Source organism: Buteo buteo, chromosome 5 (genome assembly GCF_964188355.1).
Source record: "Buteo buteo chromosome 5, bButBut1.hap1.1, whole genome shotgun sequence".
Taxonomy (NCBI): Eukaryota; Metazoa; Chordata; class Aves; order Accipitriformes; family Accipitridae; genus Buteo; species Buteo buteo.
Genome location: NC_134175.1, coordinates 52,263,094 through 52,289,240, shown reverse-complemented (window position 1 = coordinate 52,289,240; position 26,147 = coordinate 52,263,094). Strand labels below are relative to the sequence as shown.

The window sequence follows — 26,147 nt, the reverse complement described above, 5'->3', positions numbered from 1 at the left end:
TTTTGTACACTGTAGGTTTTGTACAAGGAACATCTGGCAAAAGGAACTCCAACACCAATGACTCCAGAGATGGAGAGAGCTAAACGCAATCAAGAAAACATCAGCTCGGTATGTTCTATTCAGCCAATAAATGAAAATATATTAAAAAGTAACATTTCAATCCCTGAAATCCTTACTCAAATTAACAGTGCAGGTGTTAACATAACTGCCTAGCTACCTAGTTTGGAAGTATGAAGTAACCATACTAAAATAAAATCCTTTAATACTTGCTTTTTACTTTCTGCTGCAATTGAGTATTTCTTTCTGTGTGATTAAGTAAGTGCTTTAGTTTGGGTTGCATTTTTTTTTAAATACCAGTTGAATTTCAAGTAACATTTGTTGCATTCAAGTCTCATGCTAATATCTTCTGGTTTTACTGGTCTTATACTGTATGACAGATAAAATGATCATTCTTCAGTAACAGTATATTTTGTTAGATTTCTGACATTCTATATAAAAATATGACAAACCTGGAAATAGCCTTTTTTAGGCCCTTGTTTGCTAACCTGTTACTCCAGAGGTAAATCCTGACATACCCCATCTTGTAAATACTCTACGATTCTGTGATCTGTTATGTATATAAATAGTTTGGGTTGGAAGGAACCTTTAAAGGTCACCTAGTCCAACCTCCCTGCCATGGGCAGGGACATCTTCAACTAGATCAGGTAGCTCAGAGCCCCGTCCAACCTGACCTTGAATGTTGTACAGTCTCTGCAAATGTTTACAGAAGCATGATGCAACTGTTATCACTCAAAAACAAAACTACAAGCCCAGCAAAAATTGTAGTATTTCAATGATAAATACAGGTCTAATTATGTTGTCTGTTTCATATGGATAACTTCACTAAAGTCAGTGAGGTGTATGTCAAATATATGAAAATAGTACCTAGAACATTATTACTGCATTACCTCTACCTGTTATTACAAGGTTAAAAAAGGTAAGCATCTTTTAGTTAATAAAAGGAACATTTGGGATCAAGTCCAGAGCTGTCCATGTCTCATAATTATGAAAAAGAATTCTGCTTTGCATTCTAATGTTATTCACTACCACAGCTCCTGCTGCTTTTTTTTTTTTTTCCCTTCTTTGCCAGGCTGCTTCACTACAGCTCATTCCTCATGATGCAGAAGTAGTTTTGTGCCCTGTGCTCACTTCCTTTCTCTCATCTGGCAGGTTCTTTATTCAGATAGTTTCCGAAAACAAGTACAAGGCAAAGCTGCGTATGTGTTGGATACACCTGAAATGCGGCGTGTACGAGAGACCCAGAAACATATCTCTACGGTAAGAGCATTTATAGATGTATTTTTAAATTGGCAAGTGATTTAAATAAAAAATAACCTTGTTCCTGAGACAATCTGGGGTTGGCAGCTCAAGGACAATGTATATATACTAAGTTTGGTTACTCTAATTCTTAAATACTAAAGGCAAGAGTGACTGCAGGAAAGGCATGTTTGGGATTAGGCTCTCTCATTGTTCCTTGGATTGGAGAAAGAAAAAGTTCAGAACAGCAGTGTACCTCTCTACCAGAAATTCACCTGAGGTAAGCAGGAATAAAAATTATTCATCAAAGCTACAGAGAACAGATATCTCATTTTAAATTGCAGGTGAAATACCATGAAGATTTTGAGAAAAGCAAAGGTAGTTTCACACCTGTAGTTACTGACCCCATTACAGAACGTGTGAAAAAGAACATGCAGGACTTCAGTGACATTAGCTATAGGGGCATTCAAAGGCGAGTAGTAGAAATGGAGCGCAAGCGTGTGGACCAGGATCAAGAGAATCTCACAGGTAAGCAGAACGTAGGTTTTATAATCACCCAAGTACTACTTTTATACAAAACACAAGCTGACCTTGCTGAGTTGTTTTATTTAAGCTCAGCCATATCAATTCAAATTTGTCATTACTTAGAGATGATGTTTTTATCGAAGTCCATTTTGAAAATACTCTCTTATAGCAGCTGTAAATCACCTGTGGTCTGCTTGTCCCATTGTGCCCAACTTTATAGTCTAACCCTAGACTTACATTTCTTTCTTACATTTTTAACTTCTTCTCTATGCATACTAGAGAAATATCTTGGCTTACCTGATGTAGATTAAAGAATAATAAAAAAAGCCTAATCTGTGCTATAGATTTGAGAAACACAGATTTATGAAATAATGCTTTCCCTTTTCTGATATACTTTTACTCTGATTCAGGACAGACATGTGCTGCTCAAGCTCTCTAAAAAGCTGCTTGAGCTACAGCTTCTCCTCAGAAAATGCTATTTCTCTTCCAGGTCTTCGCGTGTGGCGCACTAATCCCGGGTCAGTCTTTGACTACGACCCAGCAGAAGACAATATTCAGTCCAGAAGCTTACATATGATCTCTGGTTTGTTCCGTAGGCTGTACTGTTTGTGCGAAATAGGTTTTATACTTGTGCATGTGCAATCATTAAAACTGGTAGCTTGGGGATAACTAATGCACAGCTTAGTGCTCTTACCTATGCAAGAAACGCAGGTGCAGACTTACATGCGGACTTCACACCTTGTTAAACGGAGCTGAGATTTCAACAGTTACACAGTTCTTGTAGGAATTAATGGTAACCAGAGGAGAAGTTGTCTATAGCTCTTCTTCAGCAGCATACGTAAATGTAGCTAAATGTTTAATATAGCTATTTCTCAAAAAATATGTTGTTAATCTTACTATAAAGTGATCTAATACAGGCATGAAGAGCATTGTTTATATGATCCAAAGACAGCATGATCCAGTTGCTTACTTGTAACATGTGCTTCCTTTTTAAATAACTAAAAATACTGCTTTTCAGTTACTTTTTTTTTTTAAACTCCTTTCCTGCTAATTGTTTGAGAAGAGATGCATCCTGAATGAAACTTTTGAAAGTAGCTAGCACTAAAAGGGAAGAAGGTTGGAGAAAGAAAAAAAGTATCTGAATATTAAAGGTAACAGGGACATAGTAACTGTGCCTTTTTGAGTAGAACTTCAAATATTTTTTTAAAAGCACTGGCAAATACCATTGAGTAACCATAAAAATAGGCTGGGATTAATTCACTTTTTGCCATAAACTGTAAAACACAGTAACCAATTCTGCTTAGCATGCATGGGGCTTGGTCAGTTTTCTACTCAATACAACCACTTCTACAGGTATGGTAATAAGGGGTAGAGTGCTTTGGTTATTTTTACAGAATATGTATGCACACATATGTGTGTGTGTATAAAGTAACTTGTATATGTGTGTGTACACATGTGTATTTTTATGCGTGTTTGTACAAAACAAAGCCATGAATCGGTTCCCACTGCCTTCTCCTTGCAGTCCAAGCCCAGCGCCGCAGCCGGGAGCACTCCCGCTCTGCCAGTGCCTTGAGCCTGAGTGGTGGCGATGAAAAATCCGAACCCTCGGACGGCGCCGATCAACATTTGTCCTACTACAGCAACGGGGGCTTCTTTGCCACAACTACAACAGGTACAAGGAGAACAAACATGCCATTTATTCACGTCTGAGGGCAAATGGTATCCAGGCCATTAGGCAAGGCAATACTGGTCACTGGCTCACGTTCAGTAATTCCTTTAGCCAGGAAAAAAAAAGCACAAAAGTACACCTGCAAAATGTTGAGTTATGGACTTAACAGATGTAAAGTTGTATTTCAGTAGGTAAAAGGCAGATTTGACCCACCTAATGACCTATCCCCTGATCTTTATTCAGAGCAATCTAACCCTATTGCCAGTTCTGCAATAAACAACACACAATGTATTTTCCTTTTGTAGTGGGCTACAAACATGCTAAAACCGTAGAGTTACCACAGCAACGGTCATCGTCAGTTGCCACCCAGCAAACAACGGTATCATCGGTTCCTTCTCACCCCTCTACTGCTGGTGTAAGTAGCATTGATCGGTTGTATTGACACACAATCCCACACTTGCGGCAGGAGTTAAATCTGAGTACCTACCAAAGGTGCACAGCCCTGGAGGTCTCTAGTAGCTGGTGGTGCATGCTCCATCATACAGATGATGTTAATCCAGGATTGAGAACCCACTGGGCTGAAGCTTGGTACAAAACTAGGTGAAGGAGTAACAGATTCACTGAAGTGGGACAGACCCTCACCTGTTCTTGAAAACTTTACATTAATGCTTCTTCCTACTCCTGAGATTGAGTCTTAGAGTAGATATATGACAATGGATATAGCATCACCTCCCCACAAGATCTGCTGGGAGGCAACACCTTAAAGTTATGGCTGGAACCACCTGGAGCCCATACTGCTCAAATAATACACTCTGAAAACATTTTGTTCAGCTTCAGTGTCACTAAAACACACAGGCTCTAACCTAAGGTACTGTGGTACTCTAGGTAACTAAGGTACTTAGTTATTGAGAAGGAACATTTTGTGATCTGAAACAAGATTGAAAAGACCAGCCAGGAACAGCCATCAGTCGTACTTTCAGCATACTGAGATGAGTCAAAACCTAACTTGCCCTTAGCCTGCTCTTAGATTTTGATTCTTGCCAACAGCTATGGCTGTCAGTGCTGACAGCAGGGGTATATAAATGTGTGTCTCATTTTTTTGCCCCCTCCCTCTCCTTTCTTAAAACCAACAGAAGACGTACCGCGCCATGTATGACTATATGGCAGCTGATGCTGATGAGGTTTCCTTCAAAGATGGTGACACAATTGTAAACGTACAAGCAATTGATGAAGGCTGGATGTATGGGACTGTCCAGAGAACCGGCAAGACTGGCATGCTGCCAGCCAACTACGTAGAAGCTGTCTAAACCAAAGCACGTCTTTCCATAAAGTGTTATCTGCATGGCACAGACATACCGGCACATCTTAAAATGTAAGCCTTAGAAAAGGGTTTGTAACACTTTTTCCAAAGTGCCTTACTGTCTTCCATGTTGATAGTGCCTTATGAACCATGATGTGGGCAAAAAAAACCAAACCAGGAAAAAAAAAAACCTGCAGAGCAAAACAGTCTTGAAACATCCTTGAAAAATGTTTTTGAGAATTACCTGTAAACACACTACTAGGCATTGCTCATGAGAACTGTATTTCTTCCAGTGTCAAAAAAAAACCCCAAAACTTTAAACATTGCCTGGACTTTCAAACATTTCAACATCACATACCATCACAGTGTTTAACTACACTACAACTGCAATCCAGTTCAGCATCTCTGAAATTCTATCATCTATACATGTACTTAAGACTACAACTCCCAAGTATTACTTTATTCATTCTCCCATAAAGAGAGTATTCTTATGGTCTATTCTAAACTGTTTGAATGTATTCACTTCTTTTCCATATAAGCAACATTTAAGCTTAGTATCTCAAACCAATGTCTAGCCAGGGGCAGTTAACAAACCAACCAACCCAAAACCAAAAGCCTCTCCTTCTGCTTGCTGAGCTGTTATGCATGTGTTTTCCATGCAACTGTTCTGGGGTCAAAAGCTGTTATTACTTGTAAATTAGTGACTAAATAAAGCTAATGTTTCTGCAGTATGTTTGATGTATTCACTCATGCTGAAGAGCAGGAATCAATCTCACAACAAACTGGCTTTGTTCAGAAAACTGTATTGAGAAAGGGAAAGAACCCAGAAGGTGATGGGGGATGCAACAGCCACAACAGAAGTCGAGCTCGGAGGGGCGGTGAAGGAACTGGACAAACTGTGTCATACCTGAACAGCGGTTACCTGCCTCATCTGCTGAAACATCTGGTACCAGCCAGTCTCCAAGATCAGAAGTAGTAAGAAATCACTGTATACTGTGTCCAAGGTGATAGACTAAAGGTTAGGAACAAGTTAACAGTAGAGTTGCAACATTAACTCTGAGAACCTTTGTTCAAGGGGAATCACAGCACATCATGGTGTACACCACCAGCTTGAAAGGGAACCATCCCTCCTCCAAGCGGGATTCAGAATTGCCAGCTCTGAAGGGCGTTAGTTAAACAAAGACATTAGCACCCTTTTGAGATGCGTTAGGAACATCCTTATCTGTACAGGTCACTGGATACAAAACAAACCTAAAGAGGCAGATTTGGAATCAAAATAACATTTTCAAGAAAACCAGAAAACCTACAGACAACTCATCACTGGCACTGTTCACATTATAGCTCCAAGACACCTCTTTGTCCTGTTCTTTTGCTTCATGAGATGCAGGAACAGGGCAAAGAGTATCTAGAGTCCTGCTGACAAGATACTACCATGTCCTTGAGGACCTGCTCCTACCTTAAGGCAGCAGCGATGACTTTCCAAGGTGCCTTCTAACCTCGTGAATCCAAAGCAATGCTGAGGGAAGGCTAAGCAGATCTAAAGGGGAAAAACAACTCAACCCAAAACCGCCAAACTACAACACTTACAAGTTTGGGAACTATTTGCTGTTTTATTTGCCCATGTTTTAAGTTCTAAAACCACCTGCAGCAACTCCTTTCAATAAACGTCCATTTTGATAGCTACAGTACAATATATACAGATCAGATTTCCAGAGTAAAACCCAAGAACTCTCTCTGAAGGTCTCTGAGAAGCAGCAATGCATTCCATGCAATTAAAACTCAAGATCATAAATTACTAACCAACATTTGCCATGATAAGTCTGTACATAATATACAATGAGCTCTTATCAAATCCATTCATTTCCCCAAGGAAAAAGTCTTCTCTGCAGAAGGAGAACTACTGCAAGCAAAGAACATGGGAAAAAGCCTGAGAAGTTTTGCAAAGTCTTTTACCTGTAAGGGTACATTTCATTATCAGCTTCTTAGTGTGATTCTTACAAAAATACATGCAAAAATAGATGTCATCCAGTTGTCAAATACCAGGTTCCTGGACTGTTGTTGCCATAAGGAAGTAAGCACAGTTTATCTCAATATAAAATGGTGCTGAAAATAGAGCCACTGCCTGTCAGAGTTTCAGCAACTTAAAAGGAAACAAACAGGGGCAGCAGATGAGCAGAGCTGCGAGATCTATCTCTTACCAAATAGTAAGAGTTTGCAGCAGTAAGAACACTTCAAATTTGAAAAAATAATTTAACTACTCTGTTGGTTTGGTTTCACAGTCTTTGCTATTGCACAACTTTATCAAGTTTTCTTTCAGGTAGTGAAAGAAATATGCATAGCAATCCAGATACAAATACCTCTAATAGGGAATAAACAATCCCACAAATTAGAACAACAATGACAAAAAAAACCCCGAGGAAAAAAAAAACCACAATACCTTTTGCTCATATAGGTGTTAAAAAAAAAATCTTCTATAGTACAAGATGCACACTTTAAGGAATAATTCACCAGTAAGAAAAGCACTTTTTTGGGAAAATTTTTGTAACAAAATCCTCCTTACTTAGAAACGATAAACAACTAATCGGAACTTTCATGGGGTGGGGATTTCCAGCGGGACTGCAGGTTCTTCATGATACAGTTTGTCATGCCAACCAGTTTTTCTTGCATCTCAAAAAGCTGGCTCCCTGAATAGCTGTGGAGATCTTCGGAGGTCAGCTGAGCAGCAAGTGCATCAATCTGGCTCAGAAGATCTGCTGCGGGCTGGTCATTTGTATTCACGACAATGGGTTCAATCAAATCTGAAGAGGAAGGAAAGTAGGGCAGTGCAGTCTGTGCATTTGGATTTAAATCTAAGCAGAATTATGTTGCAGCGGAATGGTACAGCTTTTGTACAAAATAACATATTCAAGCAGTCTACAAAGTATTTGTTCCACATCGTATGAGAGCTTCTGACAAAGGCAGCCCTCAGCACTCCATGCTACCCTTCTTTATGGTGACTTTCATTATATTTGATCACAATTCTACAATAAAACTAAAGACAGAAATGAAAGTATTTGATCCTATTCAGATACTGCCAGTGTTCTTCGAGACGTGTTATCCCAAAGTCCAACTTTTAAACTGGACAGCTGAGAAGTTACTCCTGAGTTCTTTGTTCTCCAGTTAACCAAACGCTTCAAGTATCTTGTAGGAAGAACAAATATGGATTCCTCTGACCTATCAGGCCAAACTCCCCAAATGCCCAGGAGAACTCAAATAAAAATCTAGGCACCCAAATCCAAAATGGGTATCCAGGGAATCACCCCTCTCCTGTCCCACCCCCCTCAGGATGAGGCACCACATAACCATCTCCGCTTCATCTTGCTTGTTTCTGAGTGCCCAGAACCACAGCAGTTAATACAGTATTAAGCAGCTCAGGAAACATACCCCGTTGAGATTCAGAAAATTAAGTACCAAAAGCCCTGCCTAACTTGTTCTTCACATACTTATGCAAGCTTGTTTAGGGAAAAGCAGCATCTTTACCTCAAAATATGTAAGAAGTTTTAAAAAGCCATTGCTACAGGGCTTCATGAAGTGGCTAACTCAAACATCCATCTAATGTGCTAATATTGTCTATTAACACACTCTCTCTCAACCCCCCCCAAAAGATCAAGCATTCCCATTAGGAGAGAATGAAAGCAGCCAAACAGCAGAATCATCCAGATCCCAAGCAAAAAGCAGGCAATAGGTACCTGTTGCAAGTTTTTCTTCATCTACAGAAAGAGATTTATCCTCTACATTATTTACGGACTTTTCTGCATCTTCAAGCACTGCTATTTCCTCAAACCCTCGAGATTTTACCTGCAGATTTTTTAGGAGAGAACAAGAGATGCATTTTCAGAGAGCAGGGTGGAGGGGTAGTTTACATGGTGGGACATTTTTTAACCTCGTAATAAATCAATCATTATTCCCATTAATAATATTGTAACCAAGTCATCTGTACCTTGAATTCCCATGTTACTTTGATTTCTAATGGGGGGGGAAACATTATTCCTCATGATGGATGTTAGCACTTCAGTAGGCTAAGACTGGCTTTTTGGGTACTAAAATTAAGCTTTACCTGTTGCTCATGATATCCTTTAAGAACTTTTCTAACATTCGAAACTTTTGGAGAGCGGATGGGAAGAGTTTTGATTTCTGATGCTGTCAGGATACTCAGATCACCCACTGTCTTAATGTTCTTTGCTCGAATGAGCTGCCCCAAGCCTCTGGCGCTGCAGCAGGGGAGAAAGAAAAATGGTTTATTGTGCTAGAATTCATGTCCCTTCTGCCCAGCACAGTGGAGCAGAAAGAAATCTTACATGAATGCTGATTCACATACACATAAGTGAAGGAAAAAACAAAATGCAAATGACATCCTATCTGCAGAAGCACACCTTTTTGCAGTTCATCCATCAGGGAATGGCATTCTAAAGCCCTCCCATAAGTAATATCAGCAGAAGGAAAAGGAGCTGAGTAGACTAGAAAAGATGTCTCTAAGTCATCACATGTTGCATTAGAAAATTTGGTTTTGTAGGTTCAGTAAGAATTCAGTTTCTAGTAAAATGTCATCTTCAAAAGCAACAATCCACTTACCATATATTTGATGTAATCTGAGGTAAAATTACATCAACCGGTGCTTTGCAGCCAACTAAGGCAGGATACATGCATTCTGTAGGGCAAGGCAGCGATTCCTTAGCCATTTCCGTGATCTCGAATAATAGAGAAAAATTGTTAAATTAACTATCACACAACTGAATACAGGAAAAAATAGAAGAGATACATGAACCAAAGCACTTCTTACTAAGCACTTCTTTGAGCTCTTAAATTTAGGGTTACGAGATCCTGGGGACAGAAATCCTTTGGTTGGAGTGGTAATATGCTGGATAGAAAAAGAGGAAAAAATATCTCTCAGGATCGTAGGAATTCAGTTAATCATAAGATTGTAGCTACCTAGATCTCAGAGTGCATTTGTCTTGAGAGAGTAACAGAATGAGTCAGGCTAAACCAGTTACATTTATGTCACACACTTACTGATTCTCTGCTCTTACAATTGTTTGTCTATGAACATACACTAAAAGCAATGTTACCTATGATAAATGAGAAACACGAGTACTTATGACACACACAGAACGTACATAACCGAATTTACCTTAGCCTGAATACTAGACAAAATTTTAAGATTTCGGGAAGATGGTGAAGATGAATGGGATCTAATGACAGGACTTCTCCTATCTATGTCATCTGCCAGTCCTTCTTGATAAATTGGATTCGCAAAAGAGACTCGACGAATCTGTTTTTAGAGAGAAGTAGTTTTTATAGTGTGAACTGAAGCCACCACACTCTGATGAAGTAAGTCTGAAGAGACAAAATAACTCAGTTTGAAATAAAGTCATTAAAGTTCTTGAATGACACAGATCATGTTTCACCCAAGGACAGAAACCGTGGCTTCCTTGTTGCCAAAGGAAACGTTAAATGCATTTTGTAAAAAGCTGCTCAGAATCCAGCACTAAAACCCTGGCCATGTACACAGTGCTTCTGCAGTAACATCTGCTGCACTGCAACCCAGGCAGCAGATTAGACTTTGGCGGACTGTTCCGAAAATAAAACTCCCCACCCCAAGCCCCAGTAATGCAAGCCTGTCAGTGCTTGTACATTCCAAAAAGAAATCTGTAAGTCTTCAGCGTAAGATCATTTACAATGAAAAATACAGGCAATAACTCAACATATTTGGAACACATTACAGTACAGACACTGTTGCATATCCCAGTTATGAACTGAATGATTTGTGAGTATCACATAATGAATCACATCACAATACCTTATTAGCGGGCGACAGGGAATCATCATCTTGATTTCTTTTTATGCCTCTCTTTAAAATACTAGTGGATGGAGAAGCTGAAGGAGACCACATGCAGCGTGCCTGCATACCATTAGGGCTTTCATTAACTAACACTAAAGAATCATCATCTTCTGGCTTTTGAGGTGAATCCACACTGTTATTTGCTACTGCATCTTCTTTGTCTAAGGCCACATGTTCAGGCACTGTAATTTCAGTTTCCACTAATTCCTCCTTCATCTCTTTATCTTGAATAATGCCAGTTTCTTCTACAGCATTCTCAGCTGCTTCTTTATGATCCTGATTGCCTTCTAGCTCATTCATCTGTTTTTCCTCAGGTTTGCTAACAACAACCAGTGCCTTGGGTATCTCCTCCAGCTGTTCTTTCTGACTTATTTCTTCCTTTTCTGTAGCTGCTGGTTCTTCACTTTGACTCCCCGCAGCCAGACAGCTGTCACCAGGCTCATCTGAAACACAGGCAGACTGACACTGTTCAGGTTGGTCACTCTGATCAGCAGGTTCTTTTATGTCCACTCTGGACTCGGTAACTTCACCTGCTTTACACTCTGGATTCTCTAGATCCTCCTCCACTACACCACTATTTCCTTGCAGGTCATCTTCAGATGTTCTCCCTCTTTCCAAGTTAAATGCACTAGGTTCCTTAGGAGGATGCAAAGGAGTGCTCATTGCACAAGGTGCTATGGACAAGCTCTCATCAAAATTTGAATTACCAGACATCTCTGATGTATTTACAGACATCTGAACTGGGGTGGTTTGGGGCTCACTCAGTTTAAGAGTGGTCTCATTTTTTGAATCAGTGATTGACATTACTTGCCGCTTTGACTTTTTACAACCACAGTTCCTTAGTCTTTTCACCCTTTTGCTTCTTTTGTGTTGACACTCGGGTATTTGCGAAGAGGAAAGATCACCACCTGAAGCATTTGCTCCTGGTACAAATTCAGGCAGAACAGCTGAACAACAGTCTTCTGTGTTTGTTTGCTTATTTTCCTCTGCTGCTTTCAAATCTTGGTCAGATACACATGGATTGGTGAATAATTCTATCGACGTATTGCTCTTGTTTTGTTCCACATTTGCATCCAGTGCATCAGGTGAACTCTTTGAGCTGGCAGATTCCACAGCTTTGCTAGGACCTGTAGGAATTACTTGGTTTTCCAGGTCACACGGTTCAGATGTCAATGCAGCATCTGCGCTGGCTTCATGGCTCAGTTCACCTTGATTTGTTTCCAACAGATTCTTAGTTTCATTTCCTTGGGAAGACACCTCATGGCTACGGCTTCCTGGCTGTCCATCTTTCAATTTACCTTCAAGAGAATCACTTTTATTTTTCACTTTGGCAGATCTTTTCTTCCTTGTGCTTTCTTCCTTGGTCTCAGAGCCATCAGTCTCTGAATTTTCTATGCTGGAAAGCAATCCTTGGGAAGCTCTTCTTGTGTGGTATCGTGGGCATTTAATCATCTTCGGACCTACTGTACTGGAGCTACAGTCTTGACCTTCTGTGTCAGTCTTCGAGCTATCTTCTGACCTCCTAGCACTTCTGTTCACTTCTTCATCAAGGCCCCCTGAAGCAGGAGACTCCTTTGAGCTTGAGTCCTCTGCAGCAGTTCTCTCGGGTAGATTGCTTTCTTTTTTATTTGTATTTTCTGCAGTTCTCCCAGAAACTGCTTTCTGCATTTGGGACACATCCTCTTTAGTCTGCGACACCTTCTTTTGCCCAGATTTTTCATCATCTTTACGTCTGTCTCTCTTTTGGTAGCCATCTTCCTTATCCTGACTACCTGCTGTACTTTCCAGGCTTTCCGACCGTCGTCTTGAAGAACGTCTTACTATTTTCTGATTAGGAGACACATGTGGAATCTGACTATCATCACCTGTTACCTGGTCAGATGACACAGTCGTCTCTGGGGGTGTATTTTCTTTAGAATCTGTATCTAATGCCTGGACCTTTTCTATTTCTGATATTGTATCTTCAACTTTTTTAATTTCTAAATCTGTAGAATGGAGAGCTTGGGACTGAGCAAGGAGAACAAATTCTGTGTCTTCTACTGAAGCAGACAGTTCAGGACTATTTTCCATACTGCTGGAAGCAAAAGACTCTCGTGCGCTTTTCTCTTGTTCTGACCTAATGAGCAACTTGGACTGCTTATATCCTTGGTGCTCCATTTTACTCTGCCTGCGAGTTAGCCTTCGTATTGCAGTAAATATTTGTTCAGACTCAGATTTTGAAGGCTTTTTGTCATCTTCTCCAGATTTTTCTGGTTTAGCACTAGTCTTGCATACATTTGTATTTTTCTGTTTACCTGCCACGGAAGCACTTCCAGACATCTCTGATAAACTGTTTAATGCTGAAAGGCTAAAGGGTCTGTTCTCTGAACTACCAAATTTCTCCAAAGTAATAAAAGACTGCCGTCGGCTTGCAGGCTGCGGTGTTCCAGAAATTACGTCACTTGAAGTTGAACTGTTGCTGACATTTGAAGTGTTTTTGTTCCCTCCTAAGGGCTCCTTTGAAGCCATTTCCACTGTATTTTTTTCTAATCCCTCTCTGACTGACGGCTCCTCCAGAATCATTTCAGCTCTATCCCTTCTTGACTCTCCCTCATTGTTTAAAGTTGAGCTCTCCTCTATGTGAGGAAGAGATGACACTTTTTCACAGGCAGCATTCTGAAGAGGATTATCTGATCTGCAGTCATCTGAGATTTCATCCGATTTGTTGGTGCATCCTTGACTCTCTGCGTTTTCTTCCTGTTCCGAAAATATGAACAGCAAAGTATTGTAGTTTTGCTATGAATATGATATAAAAAAACCCAGCTCTGCTGGAATAGAAAACAACATATCCACAAGGTTTTTCAAACCACCCCTTCCTTCAAGTTATTTTATTAACTAGTTATAAAAGACAAAGATCTTTTTTTTTTTTTTTAAAGCCCTTTAATCTCAAACCACAGAGAACTGCAAAAACATTTTATTTAAGTTTCGCCAGAGATACTAACAAACCTACTCCTAAAAGTTTTTATGAAAGATCTGCTGTATTTTACCTACCGTCTGTTTGGCACTACAGTTGATCAAGCTAGCTGTTTAAGCAACTCCTCTCCAAAAGGGAACAGATCTATACCAAGGATTTACAACTTTTTTTTTTTCCTTCCAAAATCTATTATTTAATCCACCTCAAGCCCTTACAGCTTCATCCAAAAGCAGTTCAGAATGTGGAAACACAGCTAAGCTTTTTAAAAGCATGGTCCACTAGAGTAATATAATACAGAAATCAACATTAAGACTTTTAAAAGTGAAAATAGTTCCAGAAAATCATGATGCATACCAAATGCATCTGCTAGGGAAAAAGAGTGTTATGGTAGAGAAGTCAACAGTGTTACAATTGCTAACATGAAGCCAGGCAATTAAACAATTCTTAAAACAGCAGCACCATAGCAAGTCACAGGAAGCCTGTGCTACAGCTTTTGGGTATTTTTACCCCAATAAAATAGTCAGTGGTAGCACATACACACGACAGATCCGTAAGTCCCTATAATACCTGTAGCTGGGTAACAAAATTTAAATACATCCACGCTAAAACTAATTATATAAATCCTCCCATTTTGAAATTAAGTCAAAGTGCTTCATGATTGGCCCTTTCTAGTGTAAATTACATAAAACAGAACACAGCACAAAGAACACTGCAACGTATTGGCTTCAAATCTGGCAATGAGAATGAAATACAAACCACAAAAGCTATTGGCATATTCTGTAGTCATGGAGCCTGTGTCAGTATTATTCAGATGTGGAAAAAATAAGAGGAAGCCCAAGAAAACAAAGATATTCTTAAGAGTCTTACAGGTTAATCAACAGAGGGAAAGGGAATTAGTCCTGCGAGCCAATACACCTGGGGGTACATTTTTGTGCTTGAAGAGTTTCCAAATCAATCTTAAAACCGTATCATAGCCAGTAATCTAAGAGTTTTGCCATTAATTACCAGAGCTACTAACAGGAAGAAAACATCACTGATATGGTTATAATTCTGATATTGTCATTACCATTAGACAATGAGAAATTACCTGAGGCTTGGTTTTAGTATCTTCTTTTGCATTTTCTATTAAAGATGATTTTTCCCTAAAAAAGAAGTTACTTAAATTAGAAGTGTTGCAGAAAAGGAGGACACCTTTGATGTATATATGGGCCACCTTTACTTACAAAGGATCTTCCTGGCTTTGAGTATACTGAGAAAATAAGGTAGTGTCTTGTGATGTGTCCAAATTGTTGTACATAGCAGGAATATCAACTCTGAAACAAAACCAGAAATGGTAAGTCAGACCCTTTTTTTAGAAAAATAAAAGGATGGGGTAGTGCAATGCATTCATCACAAGAGAGTGGATACTGGTATGATGCGGACTGAACTTCCAAACCCTCAAGACTACTCGAACTGCAACACGCATCCACTTGGGGACTGCTGCACAAAAAGCAGGGCAGCGTATATGGCATATCAGGAGAGTGTGTGACCATACGCTCCACTCCCTGTTCTGGGCAGAAAAGAGACAAAATTGCAAGTGGCTGCTACAACCTCAGACTCCAGCTGGCACAGCAAACTGCAAAGTGGGTGCAGATCATGATTTATCTCCTTATTTCAAGACCGCTATTTTCAGTTGCATTAAATCTTTTTTTATTTCGAACATGCTTTTGGGGGTAAAAAGCTGTGATTGCGATCCCACCCTGCAAAGAATTCATCACCACATGCGAGTTCCTGTCAAGTGCCATTGTACACAAATTCAGCTTACACTATGTTTTTGTTGTCTGAGTACAGAAAATACTCTAGTATTATTTTCTCACATTAAAGAGGATAATTCTAAAGATTCCCTTGCAATTAAGATGAGTCTTGGGAATACCCTAATTTCTGATATGCTACTGACATAAGACTTCTCTTCAAATTTAGAAGTCTTTCCTTCAGGTCAGGTAAAAAAACCCTTTCATGTCAATGATTTAAGAAAAATAACATCTTCCATTTCACATTGCAAGTGAGAGTCATGAAGTAAAAACGTAAACTCCAAGTTACCAAACTCCAAACAGATAACAGTATATTTAATCAAAATAGGAAATGCAGATCAGAGAATAATTTGGTTTCTTTAAAACAGTAAAGCAAGGAACTTTGTTAGCTTTAAACCTTGTAAGCTGTAGGGAAGAGTAAAACTTGATTACCTCCAGTAGTCTCAAGATACAAGAACTGAAGTTATGTCAATTTGACATAACTTCGATGTAACAACGTTTCACATTAAGTTTAAAACAGAGTAAGTTACAGACCTCTTTGACCTAAGCACTTCTTTTTGATGTTCTGTCAATATTCTTGCTTTTGTTTCTGGAGGAATAAACACGAAATCAACAGATTTCTCCTCTTCCAGAAGTACCTCATTTCTAGTCTTTGAAGATGAAAATTCTAGTTTCAACTACAGAAAGAACACAAAAACCCCCACCTGGATTAGAAAACAAATAGAGGAATTGAAAGTGTTTTCATAGTTTTCAGGTCCAGCCATCCTAAATGAAACAGTTCTCAAATAACCGCAGTTCTTTCAGGATATTAATTGGCACAAATCCCTCAGTAGGTGCTGATTTTCTTCATCAGTGATTTTTTTCCCCCAACACTACCGCCTAGGAAAGAGTCTGCAACCCCTCCTCCGTGCCCTGAAGTGAGCTTCTGCACTTCCTTTGGTGTCGTGAAGTTCAAAGGCTGTAACGGGTGAAAGTGCCTCAAAACTCATGAGGGTTACCATTTACTGCTGTTTACTATATCAGCGATTCCTTAAGAATACAACACCCTTTTCTCCCTAGTGCAAGTGACAGACTGGAGCAGGCAGCACAGGTCTCCCAAAACCAAGATCCACCTCAACACCCGAATCTGTCACAACCTGCAACCAGACCGAGGTGTGCATTCTGTACCTGGTTGCCACTCCTCCCATCCATAAGCAGACCTCCATGATCCCTCCTTAAAACTCAGCCACCTGTAAACTTAGCAGGGAAATTTAACAGGAAAATTTAATTAAAGTGTGCTATACAGCCTAAGTTTGAAAGAAAAATACTTCAGCATCACAAAATTTATTAATTTTTACCGAGAACTTGCAGCCCGTACTAGACATTCTGCTGCAAAATATAACAGATTTGATTCCATCATACCTATCTGTAAACGCCTTACCTTTGCAGGTGTTACTTGCACCTTACTGGATTGGTCTTTTACTTCGTTTTTTAGTTCACTCGTCTGTGCCAATATAGAGTCTCGTTTCTGACCCAACTTTACTTCCATTCCACTTATCTTTGCATCCAGCTGCGAATTTTCCACCTATTCAAATAAAAATACACTGAATGCATTGTATGAAGAAACTCCAAGCTCACAAACCCATCCTGAGATGTATTAATTTCTACAACTAAACTGTCCCACACTCCCATTTTCCTCTAAATTATGTAGAGGACAACTTAAAAAGTAATTATTTCAAACAAACTAATAGAACCCGAAATTTAAAATGCATAAACTGTTAAGAACCAGCTCAGTCTTTTGACAGTGCTTAGCCAGCATAGTTTATCATTCTAAACACAAAGCAAGTGCAGGCTAATCACAGTAGAAATCAAAACTGACCTTGCCGCTACCTTCTGAACAGTTCCCATGAAGTTACACACAATGAAGCACCCACCGGGGTCAACAAAATACTCACCACATCAGAGAAGGGGCCGCTGCAGTCTTCAGCTACCTCGATGCTTTCAAAACCAGGCAGCAAGAGTGGAATTTTCTTTTTGGCTTGGCTTAACACAGATCTGCTCAACAAAAAAGGTTTTTAAACTTATGGCAGGGGGCGGGAAGGCACAGAAGACCAATAGATATTCCGGCTTGCATAAAAACCAGAATATAAATGGTAACCAGAACAATACCAATTCATTTGTACTTAAGCCAAGATCTCTTTCTTCCAAAAAAAAAAAAAAAAAAAAAAGTATATAAAAAAAGTATCTTACTTTAACTCTTCAGGATATGTTAGTGACGTAGTCTTGGCAAATGTTGTATTCCAGAAGTGGGCACACTGGTTGCGGATTTGTTTGCTCTTATGCTGAAACATTACACAGAGCAACGGGGAAAGCTGCTCTAGCAGTTCACTATTGTAAGAGCCAGTGCAGTGAGACTGCAAACACAGGATAATCTCAGCCAGTAGTTTTTCAAGCTGAGGGAGAGAAGAAACAATAAGTTTTTTTATTTAATTCAAATATTGCACATATTCACTATTTAAAAGCTTAAAACATTATTCAAAACATTATTATCCCATAGAATAGTATGGCCTGAATAAACAAGTTTAAACACCACACCACATGAAAAGTCTAATAGCTAAGCTTAGTGGTCCTCCCCTCAGCTACCTTTTTAGTAAAACATAGGTTTAAAAATTAAATCTCTACCTTCATTACATTTTTCAATTATTTTTTTTTTTTTAAGAGTACAGGTTGAATGGCAAAACTCTAGTGTCACACATTTTCCCAAACCCAAGCTATTTCTCTAGCAAATTTACCTTGTTGTTAAGATTACTGTATACTTTAGATACATCAGCAAGCCTGCCAAAACAAACAAAAAAGTTATATTTTGCTGTCTCATTTATCCCAAGCATAAGAATTAAACACACAATGCACTCAAGCACTGCACACTAGTTTTAGTATACAACTTGATGAAATAATGTTGCGAAACTAGCCTCCCACTGGGCAATTAAAAAATTTCCTGATATAAATAGTTTCAAGTAAGCCTATCCTTCATCCCCCACTGATACTTATATGCTAACTTTTAAGAGAAACTAATGGAAAGATGGGTAGTAATTAGTACAAACTTACAGTTTTCTTATGAAGTAACTTCTAACTGCCTTCTTTATGTTACTCTTAACCCTCTCCCCAAACAGATTTCCCAGGCCCCATAAATATCTGCATTAAAAAGCTGAAGTACCACCTAAACTCAGTAACTTCCTGTAAATAAATCCCTAGGTACACCACCCTGAAAAATGTGAGAAAACTACATTTAGTAATTCATTTTATAAGCCTGTGACCTTCAACCTGAAGATTCCGGAACTTGTATTTGCTTGCACATGCCTTCCTTCAAAAACATATATCCAACACTCACTTCTGCCTTTTAATGAATAATTCTAAGACAATGCTCAAACAAAGGCAGATAAGATGGGAGATGGAGAGAGGTGGTGTTCAGCTCAACCTTACACAAGAACAAGCAGCCTCTTGCCTCCGAGACAGGGACTCCTGGTGAATTTTAGGTTAGTGGTGGCAGTCCTGCTTCAAGTTTCAGGCTGACTGGCAGCATCCTATCCTGTCCTGTCCTCCCAAAACACTCAAAGCTGTACTCCATTTCTTTTCCTTATCCTGAGCAAAGTGTACATCTCTTGCATCATCAGCAAATCAGAGACAAGCCTCTGCCAGCCCCCTCCCACCAAGCCCCTAATAATTCCATCATGTCCTGGGAAGAGAAGCCTACAACAATTAAAAAAGCAAAGCCATATGAAAAAAAGAAAAAAGCGCATAGCTACAAGCAGGTATTTCTCAGTACTTCCCTCTGCTTAAAAACCTGCAGGATTTTAGCACACATCAAGTAATTATGACTTCTCTATTTCGTACAAAACGTTACGCAGTTCCTGCCCACTAGAAAACAAATTATGTTAATAACTACCTTCACCACAGTGAAAATAAACAGCATGTGGAAACCAAACACTTTAGTCTTGCAGAAATGACAACACATTCACTCTAGAGACACGACAATTTTAAACGTCAAGCTTTCAGAAGTCCTGTAGGTCTCCTTTCACGTACAACTAGGTAAGTTTGGTTTTATTTCCACAGAAAAGCACTACAATGCAGACTGCTACTCGCACGTGCGTGTTTTTGCATCCCACTGAAAGCGACAGGAGGGCAGGGCTGTGCCGTGGGCTCTAGGGTGACACACGTGCCAGTCAGGCTGTTCCTGGCAGCCGCCTCCGCTCAGGTACACCACGCGCTCCGTCCCAGCACCCGTTTTGTGCAGCAGTTGTAGAAAACAGCAAGTTCTCAGCCACTACCTTAGAGACCCATCCTTTCTGCAGTGTTTGGGCACGCTACAAAAATAGTACCTACTAGCTGGGCTGAATCGAGTAAAATACACAGTGTTCTCAAAGGTGAGAGACTTGGCAGGAGCTGAAAATTCTTGGCATATTAGTGCCAAAGCTCTGAAAAACCCTGAGCTATATTCAAATACACAGCTTGCTACAGACCATGCAAAATTTCACCAATGTGCAGCAATACAATGAATCCAGTTTTCCAACCATTCTTAAAATACTCACTTTGTTTTTTCATAAAACACTGCCAGGGGTTTTGAAAAAATTGCAAACATAGTCCCAGTCACTGAAGGCAATGAAACGTGGCTGATGATGTTGTGAAGAACAGCAATAATTGAAGGACCAACAGAGACCAATGTTTCAGAACAAGTTTCTTTGGAACTGAACACATGGAAAGAGTTTAGTAACATCACCAGGAGTTTAAATAGAGAGGCAAGCTTTCCAAGGGGTTCCTTCTTCTTCTTAGACCAATCTGTAGGTGTCTGTGGAGCTAACATTAAAAAAAAAAAATAAATTTTTTTCCTATCTAACCAACATGCATTACAACAAAACAGATCTGAACTTTTTTGTGTACATGAGAAACAGAACTTTAATTCCCAAACTGCATCTACATACAAATAGTTTAAAACCAGACCTAAAAGAAGACATAAATTTTTTAATATATAATTTTATCATACCACTACAGATATGACTCTTATTCCTCTTATTTATATTTATGGTTGGTAAGACAAATGACTATGCTTTTAAGGATCTTTAATGCCTGCTTGCAAAGAGCCAGCAACCACTCTACACATGCTTGCTGATATGCATGAATTCTATAACAGGTGAGGAGGAGGGAAGGGGAAGTATCAAGTTGAATTTATTTGTTTGTTTGTAAGTGAAGTCTCCATCATGGTTTTCCTCATCAACTTTTCTAACTAAAGCTTTTCATTCTTTCAGCAGTCCAACACAATGTCTTACTAATTTAACAAATTCATATGGGCCAGAGAAATTATAATCACTTCAAGTTTTATATTGAATGAGGCTATTTGTAAATTAGTTCTTCAGCTTCAGTAGTAGGAAACAAACCAAAGAACATTTTTACATACAATGACCTTTTGTCTTCTGTTAAACCTATTCCTGACTGTTTTACACAAAGCAGCTTCAGGAGCAGTAGCCTTGCAAATGTTAAGAGTTTATCATAATTTTAGGCAGGTATTATATAATTAGGCTATGGATTATGACCAAGCATTACTGCTTCAGATTATGTTTGAACAAAGCAAAAGCAGCAGATTTCACATGCAAAAATGAAATCATAGCCAACATATCAAATACAACTTCAGAAACCAGCAGTGTTTTACAGTGAAATAAAATGAAAAATAAAGTGGCCTCAACGTTTACATCAATTTCAGATGTATTTTGCCAGGCTATACAGTAACTACTGAACTGCTCCACAAATAGAAGAGATCTGATACTCAAATATGCATACTGGATATTTTTAGTTTTGTTTTTTTTAAAATGATTTTTTTTTTTTTTGGACAATCCCTTCAGTGCTTAGATAGTATGTGTAGCATATACAGACCATTGATATCCTACAGTCATCACTTCTGCATCTACAACAACTCTAATTTTCAACCAACCCTGGGAGAAAGACACAGAAAACCCCAATATTGAAGTATTATCTTACATCTATTTTTTGGCTGATATTTAGTACCATATGGTGCAAAGTTGATGCAGTCAACCATAACTGACATAATATGGGTGAGACCATCCATCATTGAAAACATCTGAGGAGGAAACAGAAGTCATGAGCAAAGCCCAAAAGAGCAACAGCGACAAAAAAAAAAACATGTTGGCCATTCAGGACAGCAATGCAAACAGCTTTTAAATTTAAAAGTGGATCAAATTTGCCTGCATTATCAGCTAAGACTCTGGTAAGATTACATTTTAACACACACATAGATTTACAAAAGCTGAAGATTGAGTCTTCCCATTCTATGCAAATAAGACATAAACACATATACCATCTAAAGAAGCAAAACATTAACAGGCAGCTGTAAGGTGTTAGCTTTAGGAAGATGCATCAAAGTATTAAGGTTCAAGGTACTAGCCGTCTAGCAAAACATGTCACCAAATGTCAGTGTGTGCTTAAGTTCACAAAGCCTGACTTTCAGAAAAGCCACTGTAGGCATAACAATAAGGCTGTCATTAACATTCGGGAAGCATGATCGATTTCTAGTACATACAAAAAGATGGGTCAAGGAGGTTGGGGTTTTTTTCCCCCAATCCATCACAAATTCTTCCTTTTAAAAGCAAATTTTGTTTTATTTAGAACATTGATATTGTGGGCCAAAACCAGTTTAGTTTCAATCTAACTTACATACCGAAACTCTAAATTGTTTAAGTTTGGTTAATAATTGCTTGCTTGCTTAATAATTGCTTGCTTAATAATTATTAATTTTTGAAAATTGAAGTTTATCATCAGGATACAGCAGCATCCAAAGTAAGTTCTAATGATGTAATCCTCCAAATTCCATATTTTCAAATTCCATTTTTCTTTCTCGTCTGTTTCTTATTTGTTACTTTCATGGTATTTTTTCAAAAGACAGTCAACTCTAAAGCATGAATGATTTTATGTTCCAAAGCTAATGTTCCCTGACATCTACAGACACTATCTCCCCATGTGATGTGGGCTTGCAAACATGCAAGACATATAATAGAAAGGCTTCCTCTTCCAAAAGCTTTCTCTTTTATAAAGCTTTACAAGTAAAGTCTTTAAGTTTTAGTGTACAAGGTTGACGGTATCAGGAATATAGCAAGTTACGCCCTCTGAAAGCTACAGTGCTGCCCTACCACCCTTCCTAATCAAAACGCCTGTTTTTGTGGTATTTGTGAATTCAACCTGAACTTGCTTTATATATACACACACATTTCAACCTGACAAATCATATTTACCGTGATGATGACATTCACTAAACCATTATTACTTAGAAGAAAAATCCAAAGACTGCTTAACTGCTATTTTAATATTTAAGCTTGATAATTATTTCTACTCTCTTCTTTCAATTGATTTCTAGATCAACTCCAACTTCCATTAGTAAAAAGAACTTTGTTACAGCTTTATCTAAGTCTCACCCAAAACATTTTAAGTTACAGAAAGTACTACATCAGAGTTTACAATAGGTTCTTATATCTAATTTAAAATATATCTGCTAAAAGTATTTATATAGTTCAGTATCACTGGTTTATACTCACTACTGGAGTTTCACCTTCTAGCCCAGATATTATTTTGGCACAAAGTTCTTCACAGCACAGGTTTTCTTCTGCTGTTGCAACTAAAGCAGCACAGCGAGCAAATGCTCTATACAGGTCTGACCAAGTGCGCAACAAGGATTTCATAGTTGGCTTTAACAACAGAAAGAAAAAGTTTATAAATATCAACATCTGTGCATAGAGATAAAAACTTGCTTTAAGTTTTCTTCTTCTGTCAAAACCTATGTAACTCAAGAAATCCAACCCTGAAGCAGTGGTCCAATGTACATACATATTGGGAACAACCTCTACTCTGAAATTATCAGATAGTACTTCACAGTTTTTATAAAACCCGCATTGTGTCTAAGCAACATTATGCATTCACCATTACCTGTGGAAATTCCTGAAAGGGGAAGATATGCAATACGGGTAGCAACAATGCACTATAAACAGCATTGAAGTTGTGTTCCAGTGCATCACCCTGATTTACTTCATTAGTCTGCAATGAGAAAACAATCTTCTGATTAACGAAGCTGCAAAGTTTAGATGACAAATAAGGCTGTTGTAAATATATTTACTTTATACATAAGATCTGTGCAAGGTAAACTGCCAGTGGCATTTTGAAATTAGCTATTCCCAGTTCTTTCAAGAGTTCAAGCTGATCCCACTATCCCACTATTTAAAGAGATAAAAAGCACTGTTTCTAAATTCCAAAATAACTTAATTCCAAGAATAAAACCAATCAGTTAGAAAACGCCTTACGTATTTTTTACTTCTTTCAGTTGCAATAAGCGATGACAGCAACTTACTTAAAGCACCTAAAACTTTCTTCATAAATTCTAAGATTTTTAGGTCTAATGACTACATGAGGATCAGTTCAACAACCTCTACATTACAGTCAACATACTTCACGTAAGTAATCTGCAGAACCTGTTGAATATTACAGTTTATACGCCTTTCATTAGGGCTTCCAACCAAAAAGTCTGACATTAGTAAGAGCCACTGTTGTAATTACATCCTAAACATCACAACTTGGTATTTACTGTATTTTCACATAAAGCAAAGAAGCCTCTTAGCATTTACAAGTTAACAGGTCCTGGAGGGCAGGTTTCCATCCTTTGTAGGAGCAAGACTATGCTGCTTGTGTGAAGTGAAGGCTTGAAGCATATCTATGAACTTGTTTATAATCTTAAAAAAAGAGAGGAACATTCCCAACACTATATTGGACACTGCACTTAAGAGTGATCACTCTTATTGACTGGAATCACTTTAAACCACACTCTGGATCACTACTCCACTACTGCCCTTCATCCTACCTCACTGCAAACATTCATACTCCAGTTAGGGGCTTTTTAAAAAAAATGCTGCACACATTCCAGTTTCACAAATACTACCAGGGCTTATTTCATTTTACTGACACTTCAAGACATGCAATTCCTAAAAATACATAAAATAGCAGTACAAATTTTCCTGCGATTTTTTTTGGGGGGAGGCAAGGCCAGGGAGATGGGGAAGAGAACAAAAAGCCACTATACCCGATTAATCCATTCGGTTAGCGGATTAACAACAATACTCCACATTCTCCAAAGATGCTCTTTATTTTCCACTTGCTTTGCACTCTGATTAATAATGCAGATCACAGATTCACTGAAAGCCAGTGGAGATGTAGGCCCAGACAAAACATAACCCACAAGCGTTTCCAGAATTATAAAGAATCTAGGGAAGAAAGTTAAGTAGGTAAGATACTTTTTTTCAGCTGAAGTTAGGAAAAACTTCTGTGAAGTCTTCTATGGGAAGCTCGTTATAAACAAGCACCACCACATACCTCTCATCTGTTACACAGCATTCCAAGAGGTTATTACGGAAAGGCAGCTGAATTAAGAACAAAGCTGGTGTTCCCTTGTAAGAGAAATTCAAGAGGTCAAAACAACATATACATTGATCAAATGAAATGGTTGCCTCATGTGATCTATATCCTACATTTAACTCTAAGAAATCTGCAATTATTAAAAGTTGTCAAAAATTGTCAATTCTAACACTTCAAAATAAAAGTGACAGGGAAAGCGGGAAATCTAAGCTTCTGCTAGATCATGGTGCTTCAGCAGAATAACAATTATACTATAGTTGAAGCAAAACACTTTTCTGTTTAAAAGGCTGCAAGTTTTATAGTACTTAGTCACCACTGCCTTGAAATGATGTGCAACACAGTAAGGTAGGTGTACATAACAAAATCAATGCATATTATGATACCTGGAACAAGATGGAGCAACACGCGATTTGCTTATTTCAAGGTTTCAGCATGACATCTTTTGGACAACCTCTGTTAAAATCTATCACAAGTGTTTCAGGTTTGCTAATGTTAAAGTGTTTAACAAAATGCATTGAATACCTGCCAATTAAAACTTCAATCACCCTAATAAAGTTCTGACTCTTGTACCTAAGTCAGAAAAAGCCTCCAAATATAAATAAAACACTCGGGGGGGGGGGGGGGGGGGGCAGCTGGGAGGAATTTTGAGAGTTGAGCTCTTAAGCCAGTTCTCCTAGACAAAGTTTTATACCGCTCACTTGACTTGAAGCATTCGCTTACTCTTGTTACACTTAGGTCATCTCTCACAGATACTTGTCTGCTTTTAAAAGCTCCAAATGAATTCCATGCATTCCTTGGCTAACAAGGTAAAGGTTTAGCTACTTTCCTAGGCTAAAAAGCTCTAACTCCACTGCTGCAAAATAAACAAGCTGCCTTCTATCTACTGGTGGATGTAGAAGAGCTAATCATCATCCAATTTTAAAAGTCTCCAAACCTTTTGAACTTTTAATAAATCTAACTGGTAGCATGCTCCCGCTTAGTCTGCTCCACTCCAAACAAAAAACAAACACACGCACAAAAAAACCCCAAACCACCAAAAAAGGTGTCATTTCAGCCTTTTCTCACAGGTTATTTTTTGTGGTTATTTTCTAGACTGCTATCATCTGTTTCTCCCTTCCAGTGCAATACACAGAACACAGTACAGCACTCCAGTCAGGGCTTATTAGGACCACAGCAGAACAGAGTAGTTCTCACTACTAACAAATATCACTGCTTTTTCTGCCCTAGACTACAGCCAGTAAGTTCAGGCTTTAGTTCACTATTACCTCTGAACATTTTCTGAAATAATGCTGTCTAGC

General features: G+C 38.7%; 2 protein-coding genes across 47 annotated transcripts in view; one reads left to right on the top strand and one right to left on the bottom strand.

Moving 5' to 3' along the window:
* Positions 1-5,521, top strand: part of NEB (nebulin) — a 129,923-nt gene extending 124,402 nt beyond the window's left edge. For all 42 annotated transcript variants that reach the window (XM_075029022.1, XM_075029060.1, XM_075029045.1 and 39 more), the window contains 7 exons: positions 16-108; positions 1,210-1,317; positions 1,641-1,824; positions 2,312-2,404; positions 3,344-3,493; positions 3,796-3,905; positions 4,624-5,521. In XM_075029022.1, coding sequence (XP_074885123.1) covers positions 16-108; positions 1,210-1,317; positions 1,641-1,824; positions 2,312-2,404; positions 3,344-3,493; positions 3,796-3,905; positions 4,624-4,797 — 912 coding nt within the window. In that variant the 3' untranslated portion in view covers positions 4,798-5,521. The remainder of the gene's footprint in view (positions 1-15; positions 109-1,209; positions 1,318-1,640; positions 1,825-2,311; positions 2,405-3,343; positions 3,494-3,795; positions 3,906-4,623) is intronic.
* RIF1 (replication timing regulatory factor 1) overlaps positions 5,223-26,147 on the bottom strand; it is a 38,363-nt gene continuing 17,438 nt past the window's right edge. For 3 of the 5 annotated variants that reach the window (XM_075029065.1, XM_075029067.1, XM_075029069.1), the window contains 20 exons: positions 24,808-24,881; positions 24,518-24,698; positions 23,374-23,481; positions 22,986-23,135; positions 21,418-21,517; positions 19,977-20,241; positions 18,183-18,225; positions 17,641-17,843; positions 17,346-17,445; positions 16,832-16,975; positions 15,946-16,088; positions 14,845-14,934; positions 14,709-14,763; positions 10,627-13,404; positions 9,958-10,098; positions 9,610-9,687; positions 9,402-9,517; positions 8,887-9,040; positions 8,519-8,627; positions 5,223-7,588 (listed from right to left, as the gene is read on the bottom strand). In XM_075029065.1, coding sequence (XP_074885166.1) covers positions 7,368-7,588; positions 8,519-8,627; positions 8,887-9,040; positions 9,402-9,517; positions 9,610-9,687; positions 9,958-10,098; positions 10,627-13,404; positions 14,709-14,763; positions 14,845-14,934; positions 15,946-16,088; positions 16,832-16,975; positions 17,346-17,445; positions 17,641-17,843; positions 18,183-18,225; positions 19,977-20,241; positions 21,418-21,517; positions 22,986-23,135; positions 23,374-23,481; positions 24,518-24,698; positions 24,808-24,881 — 5,253 coding nt within the window. In that variant the 3' untranslated portion in view covers positions 5,223-7,367. The remainder of the gene's footprint in view (positions 7,589-8,518; positions 8,628-8,886; positions 9,041-9,401; positions 9,518-9,609; positions 9,688-9,957; positions 10,099-10,626; positions 13,405-14,708; positions 14,764-14,844; positions 14,935-15,945; positions 16,089-16,831; positions 16,976-17,345; positions 17,446-17,640; positions 17,844-18,182; positions 18,226-19,976; positions 20,242-21,417; positions 21,518-22,985; positions 23,136-23,373; positions 23,482-24,517; positions 24,699-24,807; positions 24,882-26,147) is intronic. The other 2 variants (XM_075029066.1, XM_075029068.1) reach the window with 2 other exon arrangements.